Raw genomic sequence first — 12162 nt, 5'->3', positions numbered from 1 at the left:
CTGAAAGGTGCCCATCTTTACCTACTACTGTATTGTAAACGAGAATTTAAATTTTGAGTTAAAAAGAACCATATATAGCTGATTTCAGTTTCAGAGATTTGGTTAAAGGGAGTTGGGGTTTATTTAAAATGACAGTTCTCAGCAATCTCTCCCCCCTGCTCTGTTTTCCTCCTTAGCACTTATCACTATGTAATATATAGTATATTTTATTTATTCATTCAGTGTTTAGTCCCCCTGTGGTTCCTGTAGTATCTACAACATGGCCTGTCACATCTTGGGCGTTGCTCGTTTGTTAAATACGTTAAAAGCTACGATTTCTAATACACCAAACACGACTATTCTTCGTTATTCTTCACCTTCTTCTTTTACCTTCTAAAAAATTACAAAAGAGTACAAAAATTACCACACAGAATCTATCTACTATTTAACATTATAGTATATAAACTACAAATTTCTTTTATATTTAAGGAAAACAACAACATAAAATTGAAGTACTCTTCAGCTGCAAACCCAGTCCTAATATCCCCTTTCTCAGGGCAACTCTACCATGAATTTGATGTGCATATCTCCCATTCCTTTTTTTTTTTTTTTAATGAATAATTTTTATTTGCAAAGAGCCTGAGAACAACTCATATTAAAGTTTTCATTTAAATAACACAATGCTTATTTTCAAAAGTATTGACAAAGTGCCCACATAAAAGGCTTTCCTTTATGATACCATTGACAGTCTATTTCTATGTAATAATCTATAACTAAACATGAGTATACCTAATGTCTACATAAATGTCTGGACTGAGAGGCCAAAGGGCCATATTTGATTTTCAGGTGGTTCTAAAGTGAAGGCAACATCTTTATGAACCTGGCAATAGAGGTTTTAGAAATCCTGTCATTAAAGTTCTTTTATCAATTGTATTTAAATTTTTTTTTTTTGTATTTAAATTTTTTTCCACATGAAAGTCCTATCACAGTAAACCATCACTTTAGGTACCAGGGGAGATCTCATTTCATTTTCAGTCTTGCTTACATGGATGCCCATGGCAGACACAATTTCCATCTGAGGTGTTTCAGTAACAAGCTTTCTAATCTCACAGATCACCAGAGGAACATGTGATTAATCAGAAGGAAAAAATTGCCCAGAAAGATGAAACATTATTCACTATTTTCTTCTGGGTTCTATTTAAGAAATAAATTTTCAGTCCGTTCTTGGATATTGTAACCATAGATTGAGCATCTTCTCACAGTGGCAAATTCATGCTTACCTAGAATTTCTTATTGACATGCATAAAAATGAAAAGAGAAGAGCTCTGTTATGATAGTGTCGACGAAAAATTAATCAGCCGATCTGAGAAAGAAATGGAAAATTGTATTCAAGCCAAATTGAGGATTATAACCAGGGAACAGCCTCTCAGAAAGCTCCAAGAACTGTTCCGCCCATTAGAAGTCAAAACACAGTTATATAAGTTTTTTGAGACAGAGGGCTGTACATCAAACGACGTATTATTTACAGTTTACACAATTCAGATCTTCAAGTACAAAGCTGTGGGTCATCATGGCTCCTTACAAGAAGGAAGGTTTTCTTTTAAGGAGTTGTCTTGTTGGTGATAGAAGAATGTTGTTCTTTACGGTTGAGGCCAGTATTTCTGCTGATGGGAGTGGTTTGGTCAATGAATCAGGCAGACACATAATGCACAGTGGAGGGGGGATGGGGAGGGGGAGGGGGAGGGAGGTGGGGGGCGGGGGGGCGGGGGGGCGGGGAGAGGAGCCCAAAAGGCAGAGAAAATTTTTTATGTTTAAAGTTCTCTTGTCTTGCCATAAAACGTGAATTTTATCTCACAATAGTCATTTTATCGTGGGGCCTCCAAGCACACTCTCTGTGTATAGCACAGCTCCCACAAAAAGCATTTTGCAAGATTGAAACAAAGTTTGTCATCTGTTACATTTGTTAGCAGTAGCTTCAAGTGACCGGCAAGAAGGAGATTTATTTTTAGAAACAGCTTATTTCTGCTGGAAGAGAGACTTCAGAGATCACTTTTAGTTCAGGAACAGACCAGGAAGATGAGACCGTCCAGTAAGTTACACAGAATGTGGTAGCAGTGACAGCAGGGCTGGGTGGTGGATAAAACCCAAGCCTTCTGATTCCGCAAAGTGTTATTCTTCAATTATAGTCTTCACTTCATAGTTTTGGACTATAGAGATTTCCAAATCTCAGAATTTCCTAGAGAGGCCTAGAAACTGCTTGTGTGGGGCAATAATCGGCTGGCTGAGAGTTGAGTGTCTATTCAATAAGGTTTGGAGGAAGAAAATGGGACTCAGACCAGTTTACCTTTGTCCTCCTCCGTCCTGTCCACACCCATCACCTGGAATCATTTGCATTTTATTAATTATCTACAACTTACATTCTATCTCTGAGTTGTAAAGTAGCCTAATCATTCAAAGGCAATCAAAGATGCACACCTCCATAGATCATATCATCCTGGAGGCTCAGCCACCTGGCGCCACCCCACCGGGCACCACTGAAAGGACTCCCTTCGAGCTGTCGACTGAAAAAAAATGCACAACCTAAAAGTTGAGAATTATGTTTTATTCCGTGGACCTGCTGAGGACTTAAGACCAGGATGCAGCCTCTCAGATAGCTTTGAGGGACTGCTGTGAAGAGGTAAGGGAGGAGTCAAGATATATAGGAGTTCAAACAAACAAAAACACCGGGTGGTCTAACATCAAAATATTACTGCTAATTAGAGAAAACCAGACATCACAAGTTAATGAATTTAGTGCTTTTTTATGTGTGGGAAGATGCAAGAGTCTGGGCTCATTGAAATCATTCCTTTGATATGTATCTTAACTACCTAGGGCCAGTATCCTGCTTTTCTCCATCCTGAAGCCCCTCAGGGTGCACAGGCAGTGCGGCAGAGAGGAACACATCCTGTAGGGCTTCGTAAAATGGCTATTTCTGATGATGTTCAAAGACATTGACCTCAGAGATTGTTACTATGACCCATGTTACTACGAAGTAACATTTAAATTGTAAAAGTCTGTAAGTGATTGTCTTTCTCAAAGAATATGTCTTGCCCTAGTAATAAGCTGCTAATTGGCAGCTCCTTTTTTCCTCAAGATCTTTATCTTTGTGATATTTGTTAATCAGAAGAAGACAATTGGTTTTTCCTACTTCTCCCATATGCGTGGAGATAAAGTAAAAAAATATTAAAAGAAATCAGTGATTCACTAGAGAGCTGATTTCAACAGAATTTGAGTCTGTGCCTCATGTAAATAGAGGAAACAAGGAGCTAAAGGAGAGAGAGGGGCAAGCTGGGTTCAGGGAACAAGGGTGGGCCATTTGCAGAAGGCAGTGGAACCAGGAAGGGAAGAGGTGGAGCTTCCGCTAAGATCCGTACTGCCTCTACCTTCCGCTTTCATTTTACTCATTGTAAGACAGGAGAAATAAGAACAGTTACTAAAAAAAAAAAAGGAGAAAAATTTGAAAGGACCAAAGAAAAGTAGGTAGAGGAGAATACATCACAGTAAGACAAATATGACATAATTAGAAAAGAATGAGTTTATTTATTAACTATTTAATCTACAACAAACTATTCCAAACAACTTTCACCACTTATACCTCATTGTTGGTAGGGAGCTTAAATTTTTTTATTATTTGTTTAGTTCACTTTTGTATCCATTTACTTAAATTGCCAAAAAAAAAAAAAAAAAAAGCTGTTGAATGCCTGCTGTGTGTGTGACCCTCTGCTCTGTCTAGAGCTGCCAAGTGAGAAACAGATTCTTTTCAGTTGAGGATTTAGGAGGATGGGGAGATCCAGGCATTTGATCTGGGTTTTGGTGGTATGGAGAGTATACTGGACAGCTTGACATGGACACAGAAATCTCTGTTAATGTCCAGAGTTCTCCAGCTGTGGGATTAAGGTTTTCATGAAGCTTTCAGGTATTTTTTGTTTAGTCCACACTGTTATACATTTTTTATTAGTTGTGATGAAATAAAATTCATATTTTATGGCAAGACAAGAAAATTTTAAACATAAAATTTTTCTTTGCCTATTTGGGCCTCCTCCCTCCCCTTTAGTGTGTGTTGTACATCTGTATTAACCAGATCTCCCTAGGAGATAACATTCCTTATTAATCTCATCAAGGGTCTCTACTCCTTAGGAGATAACCTTCCTTCGTAATGTCGTAATGTCGTAATCTCGTAAGGGGCCATGATGGCCCTGACCCACTACTTGATTTGTATGCATAGATCTGGATTGTGTAAACTGTCAATAACACGTCATTGTATGTACAGGTCTCAGTCTCAAAAACTTAACTGTGCTTTGATCTTTAACGAGTGGAACAGTTCTCAGAACTTTCGGAGAGACTGTTCCTGGGTTATCAGCCTCAATTTGGCTTGAATAAAATTTTCCATTTCTTTCTTAGATCGACCGATTAATTTTTTTGTTGAAAATTGCCAGTTTTGAAAATTTGAAGTATTCCTTATTAAAATGCAAATCCTCTTGAAAAAATTGAAAGACTCACTGACACTGAGCCTGCAGCCCCATGAGGCAACAGTCAAGTGAAATCATAGTGCATAGGCTCTGTAGCCTTCAGTTTTCTGCAGTTCCCACTGGTCCCCTTAGTTTCCAAGTGTTAGTTGGCGTTTATCAACATCCTTGTGCTGTGGTTGTCGTAGGGTAGTATTAAGAGAACAGTGAAATATGCTACTAAAACTGGGAAGGTGAAATACAGTGTCAGAAGTCTTTGTACTTCAAGAAAAATAGCAAAAAGCACCTTGTAGCCAGTTTTGCTTTTATCTGCTAGGCCCCCATGAGCATTTGACTTCTAACCTCTGGTTTAGGGAATATCACAACTGTCTCTTTAGCTGCAGTTAAAGCTAAATGTAAACAGTTTATGAAAGACAATTTGGAATAGAAAGTTGGGATCAAAGCATGGAAAAAATGGCCTAAATGCTGTTATGGACTCAATTGTGTTCCCTCAAAATTCCTTTGCTTTGAGCCCTAACCCCAAAGTAACTATATTTGGAGATAGGGCCTTTAAAGAGGTAATTAAGGTTAAATGAGATCATAAGGGTAGGGTCCTAATCCGAAAGCCCTGGTATCTTTATAAGAAAAGGAAAAGACTCCAGGGGTGCAGACACACAGAAAAAAGAGTATGTGAGGACACAGCAAGACAGCCAGCTGCAAGCCAAGGAGGGAAACCAGTCCTGCCAACACCTTAACCTTGGACTTCTAGCCTACAGAACTGTGAGAAAATAAATTTTTGTTGTTTAAGACACCCAGTGTGTGGTATTTTGTTGTGGCAGTGCTAGCAAACTAATACAAGCATTTTAATACGATGTTTGTTTGGACTTAGGCAGTAGAAACTGTCAAAGCAGGACTAAGAGACAGAAACATTTGGAAAGGAAAGAGTCTACCTGCAAAGAGGTCAAGAATCAGACTTTGAGGAAAACACACACACACACACATATTTAAAATGGTGTGTGTTGGAGGGGGAGCTGCAAAATGACTGAGGTTACCACGTGCACATTGGCCTGTTCATGGTGGAAAAATTGCAACTCACATGGTAATCATTATCCTGACAAGTCCTGACACATCTTCAAAGAGCAGTCTAGCAAAAATCAGGGTATCATTATTCTGTCAGGTGTTTAGGTTTACAGAAAACATTCAAGTATTTATTACTTTGAGGACCAGAACTAGGGTGAGCATGACCCTATTATTTTTTATTTATTTTAGGGTGCAGAATATTTTGATTTCTTTTTTTAAATTTTATTCCTTTTTATTTCCACAGCTCTGACCAGAGCACAAAACAATACCTCTCTCTCTCTCTCACATGTGCACAAGTGACTCTTGAAGTGACTAACAAATCCGGCGGTTAAAGGGAGACAGAAATGATCACTCTACTCATCCTAACTCACTGTTAGTAAAAAGTTGAAGTTAGGAAGCATTTCAGTTGGATCTGGAAAACACGACGCCTTGGATCGGTCCTTCTGTTTTCTTGCCACAAGATGGCAGAAGAGGGCAATACTTCTTATCTCACCCACTCTGAAGGTAATTATCCCTCTGATCTCTTAACAGTGGAAGAAAAAAATCTCGGAAAAAGCAAATAGAAAGAGGGGATGAATATGATGCTGATGAGTTCAGGATGAAATTAGGGGACTGCTCTCCACCAGGTAGGGTAGCTTGTCGGTGGGTTTTGTCGCCAACTCCCAAGACCTAATGACAGGGGCGCAGGGACTGGAAAAAGAATCTCATTTTAGAGGAGTGAATGACAAACCCGTATATTTTGCACACCCATTGACCTGTTGGCATGAATTCCTGGAGGCTTGTTGCCTGTGACAGGGACAAGACTGTCTGAGATAGGGTCTATACCTACAACTTTAAGGGAAGTGACAACAGGGAAAGACAGGAAATGTTACAGCCTGGATGGGGGATGTGGTAGTAGGGGCTTATTTTGCTGTTAATGGGGGAAAAGAAGATTTACAATAGCAGTCATCTACTGGTGAGAGGGGATGACAGGGTAGCGGAAAATGTTAATGCTTCCAACTGCAAAAAAAAAGAATTTAGGCACTGTTGAAAGATGCAGGGGAGGGGGGAATTGGAGGACTTTCGATCATGCCTTGAGAGATTCCATTCCCTAATATTACTAGCTAGTCCATGCGTTAAGTAAATATGCCCTTCTCTTAAATACTGAGTTCTCTGACTTCTATAGCGGGATTTTAAATCGTGGACTCTAAAATCACTGCCAGATAACTACTCCCCCGGCCTAGCGAGTCCTGGCATATCTCCTTCCGGCACATCGATTAAACATTGGAAGAACGCGGCTTTCCCAAATTGCTGGGTTCCTTGTTCAACCTTTTCTCCTTAAGGAACTCCCTGACCTTTAATATTCCCGTTGCACTTTGACATAAATCATTTCAACTCACCCTAAGATCTCCGTAGGATAGACAAGTCTAATGTTACCATACCCATTCTGTAGTGGATGAGAAATAGACACCGAGAGGTTAATTTCGCCCAGGATCCGACTGCAGAACACAGTACCGTTAATTGTCAGCTTTATGGTTCTTGGCTCCAGAGCCCGGTGCATTCCCGCAGATAAAGCAAGTCATCCTTTTACTTTCGAGAAAATCTCTTCAAAACGCACAACCCTGATGGCAGACTATCTGGCCAATTGCAGCCCATGGCGGGCTTTTCAAATAGTGCTGCTGCCCAATCAGAGACGGGGAGCGTTCCTTGCGTTGAAAAAGGGTAACCAAAAGCAAAATTTTGGCTACTGCAGCTGAGAGCAAAACTGAAAATCTTTTTCAAAGGACGCCAAAGAATCCATACTAAGTTTGCATGACACTGCATAAATGCGTATACAAGAATGTTTACGGAGGGCTTTTAAAGTTTTTACCCCGTTTTCCGCTCCCAAACCAGCCCCCTACTCTCCCGAGAGAAGCTAGACTACAGGCAAGTGCACCAGCTATTTCTCTGAAAGTGTAGGTGGCTCTGAAAAGAGCCTTTGGGTCATGTGTGGCAGCGGGCCGGCTCACTTGGAGCTGGTATACTTGGTGACGGCCTTGGTGCCCTCGGACACGGCGTGCTTGGCCAGCTCGCCGGGCAGCAGCAGGCGCACGGCCGTCTGGATCTCCCTGGACGTGATGGTCGAACGCTTGTTGTAATGCGCCAGGCGCGACGCCTCGCCCGCGATGCGCTCGAAAATGTCGTTGACAAATGAGTTCATGATGCCCATGGCCTTGGACGAGATGCCGGTGTCCGGGTGGACCTGCTTCAGCACTTTGTACACGTAGATAGAGTAGCTCTCCTTGCGACTGCGCTTGCGCTTCTTGCCATCTTTCTTCTGGGCCTTGGTCACCGCTTTCTTGGACCCCTTCTTCGGAGCCGGAGCGGATTTAGCCAACTCAGGCATGATGAAAAAAATTACAAGATTCCCGAGAAGCAAAGTAAGAATAGTGAGTCGGTCGAGTCCTTTTTATTTACAAAACATATGCAAATAAGGGTTAGTAAAGTTCTTTGTCTGATTGGCTAATATTAGTGATGACGTTGTTTCAATATGGTCCAATCAGAACACGCATTATTAGGAACTGCATTGTCTTGTTTAAAATGGGACAGCAACTTTGGCCAATGGAATAGCTTCTTTTTCGCGCGCAGCTGCGGTTATAAGTTGTGGGGTTTTTTTTTTTTTTTTTTTTTTTTCTCTTCAGTCTTTTTTGGTGTAGGTGCATAAGCGTTGCACAATGTCTGGACGTGGTAAGCAAGGCGGCAAAGCTCGCGCCAAGGCCAAGACCCGCTCCTCGCGGGCCGGGCTCCAGTTTCCCGTAGGCCGAGTGCACCGCCTGCTCCGCAAAGGCAACTACGCCGAGCGGGTCGGGGCCGGCGCGCCGGTGTATCTGGCCGCGGTACTAGAGTACCTGACGGCCGAGATCCTGGAGTTGGCGGGCAACGCGGCCCGCGACAATAAGAAGACGCGCATCATCCCGCGCCACCTGCAGCTGGCCATCCGTAACGACGAAGAGCTCAACAAGCTGCTGGGCAAAGTCACCATCGCTCAGGGCGGCGTCCTGCCCAACATCCAGGCCGTGCTGCTGCCCAAGAAGACCGAGAGCCACCACAAGGCCAAGGGCAAGTAAAGTCTGATTTAATACTCCAATCTCTAAGAACAAAGGCTCTTTTCAGAGCCACCCACAATTTCTGTTGAAGAACTGAACACTGTCCTGAAACCTATCACGAATCCCTGGCTAAGTTTACAGTACTGTATGTTGCAACATGTAGTCCCCCTGTTGATTTGACCGAGCATGCGTTAACTCATCTGGTAAAAACTAGTTTGCAGTTTACTCGATTGTAAAACCATGAAAGCGGCCGCATTTATTGTCCCCTCCCCAGGAACACATTTCCGGTGATTATTTGTTCCAGCAAATATGTTACATATTAAACCAATTTTGTTTTGTTTCTGGGTCTTCGTCGTTAAAACCCGATGGTCCATTAGTTAACTAAAACTGCCCCTACTCGAAAGCTCCTTTCAGAGCTACCCCTATTTACAGGAAAACACCTAATCACTGATCAATGTAAACGTATCATTACTCCAGGCCTGCTAAGTACACAATTTACATATTAAAGGCCAATCAGCCATTTGATTGCATCAAAATCAATTAATGAAGTCAGATAGTCATTTACTAGTATTTAGTCAAGCACACATCAAGCTCCCCCTTCCCCACACCACGCTAGGCAAAGTTCTGTGTTCAGGAGGCCGGTGTGCCATAGTCTATTCTGAAACTTTATTTTAGGTCTTGGTACAGTCATTAAAAGCAGATCCTGATGCAGTTATGAAATGGAACGACTATTTAGAGAGACTAGCAAATACATTATTTTGCTGTAATTTCCCCCCACATTATCTGAAAAGGGAAAAATTCTCCAATGAAAAAATACATTTCTTTTAGGACAATTTAGGCGCTGACTTCCACAAATTCTGAACCAGACTCCTTTTTTACTGGTGAAATCTTAACGTTTTGGTCGAAAACCATAAACTCAGGATGGAGTACAGCCATAATTCTTTCCTGCGAAAACAGAAATCACAAAATTAATAGTATGGAAAACAAAACCTTTTCAGAGGCGGTAAAAACCAAATAAAGATTGAATTAAAAGCCAATCAGGTTACTCCTGCAAAGTTGTGGCCAATCAGGATCGGATTATCTGTATAAAGTCTGGTCCTGGAAGCGCTCAGTTGCTTCTTTCGCGGCATTAGCGTTGAAGCATGGCTAGGACCAAGCAGACCGCTCGCAAGTCCACCGGTGGCAAGGCGCCGCGCAAGCAGCTGGCCACCAAGGCGGCACGCAAGAGCGCGCCGGCCACGGGTGGCGTGAAGAAGCCGCACCGCTACCGGCCCGGCACGGTAGCCCTGCGCGAGATCCGCCGCTACCAGAAGTCCACGGAGCTGCTGATCCGCAAGCTGCCGTTCCAGCGCCTGGTGCGTGAGATCGCGCAGGACTTCAAGACCGACCTGCGCTTCCAGAGCTCGGCCGTCATGGCGCTGCAGGAGGCGTGCGAGGCCTACCTGGTGGGGCTCTTCGAGGACACCAACCTGTGTGCCATCCATGCCAAGCGCGTCACTATCATGCCCAAGGACATCCAGCTTGCGCGCCGCATCCGCGGGGAGAGGGCATAAACTGTCCTTTCTAATCTGGCTTGCGCGCATTTGCTTCCTCCCAAAGGCTCTTTTAAGAGCCACTTCTGTTCTCATTGAGAGTAGCTGTTATACTAGGATGGGTATTTAGAAAATGGGGGAGAAGGGGTCTCTCCAGGAACTACATAATATTTGTCATGCAAAATGAGTATACAGAGTACTGGCCAAGGCTACACATGCCGTGTTCATTTTGTTAGCTATTTAAAAGGACTTGCTGAACAGCAGCTTATAAGGGCAATAGTGTCTCCAGCATTGAGGTCACCTGGACCCTGAGTAATCAAAGATTTCACTAGAAGGAATCAGTCAACAAAAGAACTGTCAACCAAGTAAACGGATTCAGAGCATAAATATTAGCCAGTCCCTCTCCCACTTCGGATATAGTCGGGATGCGGAGTTCTGGTTGACTGTTCTGTGATGTATTCGCAGTGCATGGAAGGACAAGCACTTTGCAGGCCCTAATCAATTATTGATTTGAACTGTCCAGGTCCAGGGTCCCAGGAGGGGCAGAGTACATCTCGATTAAGCCAGACAATGTTGGTGGTTTGTCCGGGATCTAACAGTAGTGGGCAGACTTCTAATGTACTAATTCAGTTTCTTTTATACAACTCCAAAAGGAAAGAATGAATCTGGCTGAAGCTACAGGGTGTTCAAACTAAGCATATTTGTTCTCATGAGAATTGCATTTCTAACTGTTTAGTAGTAGCACCTCGTAACCCTACGGGATAAAGCTCTGAACTGTTTACTCTCCTTCACACCCATTCCAAGATTTGATACTGTAAAATTAACAAATTAGCTGTTTTTTATTTGACAGCTTTCAGGAGCCTCCTAATGCAGATGTGCACGAGGAGTAATCCACAGGCACCATGCATGCCATCAACATCTGGTGACTTCCCTGAGGCAGAAGCCACAGTGAGCCCGTTTGGGACAGTAATACCCCCCACACCACGTGTGGACTTCCCCATGTCTCCTTATCCCTTACATGAAGTCACACTCACAAGTATGAAATACTAGCTCCAGGAGCGTAGTCTCCCAACTCTGTGTGAACCTGTTTTAAAAGTCGAGTTTTGCCCCTTTTTTCTCACCATATACATATAAGGCCAAAGATTTTTTCGTGTTCACTGTTGTTTCTCCAGAGTAGAAAAAGCCTGACACAGGCAGGTGCTCATTAAATTCTAGTTGAATGAATGTATTGCTGATTAGCGACCTTGTAGACACAAGATAGCCTCAGTCACTGAGTGCTTCCCACCTTCTGCATTACACATTTCATCACAGATTCTTTTTGAATTCTATGGGGAGTAGATATAATACTGATGACAACAATTATATAAAGCTTTATAGTTTCCAAAGTATTTTCATACGTCTTTTCATATGTGAACTTGGTAATAGCTCCCCGGGTTTAGATGAGGCACATATAAATCCTTCACTAGCTCTAAAAAAGTCTGTCTTTTCTAAAGGTAGCCAAGTATTGGGAGGACAAAGCCAGTAAATCTGTTTGGGATTCTTTCAACAAACCCTGAAAGGGGACGAGATCTGGGTAAGCCTCCAATGACTGTAGGAAAATAAAGGAGGAGAAATCGTTTAAAAACAAAGAAAGAAAGAAAGAAAGAGCTGGGCAGAAAAGCCTGATTTCCTTTAAGTGGAAAGGCAGAAGTCCTCCTCAGCAAGGACATCTGCTGGGATTTGGGAGTCTTTTGAGATCTGAACTTCAGATCTCAGAAGTGTACTATGGGTCAATGAGGACATGTTCTATTTGAAGCCTAAGTTTGATTGTAGAAAAGGTGGTTTTAGGAAATATCCAAAAATTCTTTGATAATCTTCCCTTCAAAAAATGGAACCTAGGGAATTCCCTGGCGGTCCAGTGATTAGGAGTCCACACTTTCACTGACGAGGACGCGGGTTCGATCCCTGGTTGGGGAAATAAGATTCCGCAAGCCGTGCAGCACGGCCAAAAAAACAAACAAACAAACAAAAAGGAACCTAATA

At 42.5% G+C, this 12162-nt stretch overlaps 4 protein-coding genes and 1 pseudogene across 5 annotated transcripts in view; 3 read left to right on the top strand and 2 right to left on the bottom strand.

Annotated features, from left to right (window-relative positions):
* The window catches only part of LOC309638925 (zinc finger and SCAN domain-containing protein 16-like), a 378126-nt gene that overhangs the window by 55042 nt on the left and 310922 nt on the right, over positions 1 to 12162 (bottom strand). The window lies entirely within an intron of this gene.
* Positions 1 to 12162, top strand: part of H1-5 (H1.5 linker histone, cluster member) — a 127339-nt gene that overhangs the window by 106466 nt on the left and 8711 nt on the right. The gene's annotated exons all lie outside the window — the stretch shown is intronic.
* Positions 2907 to 7908, bottom strand: LOC309638969 (histone H2B type 1-L pseudogene; annotated as a pseudogene). Its single transcript has one exon. The product of its transcript is annotated as a histone H2B type 1-L pseudogene (transcript).
* On the top strand, positions 8189 to 8718 carry LOC309638963 (histone H2A type 1). Its single transcript, XM_082415540.1, has one exon. The coding sequence runs from the start codon at positions 8237 to 8239 to the stop codon at positions 8627 to 8629; it is 393 nt and encodes a 130-aa protein (XP_082271666.1). The 5' UTR covers positions 8189 to 8236; the 3' UTR covers positions 8630 to 8718.
* Positions 9748 to 12143, top strand: LOC309638960 (histone H3.1). Its single transcript, XM_082415536.1, has one exon. It carries the CDS (start codon positions 9751 to 9753, stop codon positions 10159 to 10161), a length of 411 nt encoding a protein of 136 aa, XP_082271662.1. The 5' UTR covers positions 9748 to 9750; the 3' UTR covers positions 10162 to 12143.

Source organism: Balaenoptera physalus (genome assembly GCF_965194825.1).
Source record: "Balaenoptera physalus genome assembly, chromosome: 11".
In the NCBI taxonomy this organism is placed as follows: Eukaryota; Metazoa; Chordata; class Mammalia; order Artiodactyla; family Balaenopteridae; genus Balaenoptera; species Balaenoptera physalus.
The sequence above is the reverse complement of the archived record's forward strand: the minus strand, read 5'-3'. Positions and strand labels throughout refer to the sequence as shown.

Excerpts from the sequence above, each read along its gene's own strand:
- LOC309638963 (XM_082415540.1), top strand. The coding sequence starts at position 8,237 with ATGTCTGGACGTGGTAAGCAAGGCGGCAAAGCTCGCGCCAAGGCCAAG.
- LOC309638960 (XM_082415536.1), top strand. The coding sequence starts at position 9,751 with ATGGCTAGGACCAAGCAGACCGCTCGCAAGTCCACCGGTGGCAAGGCG.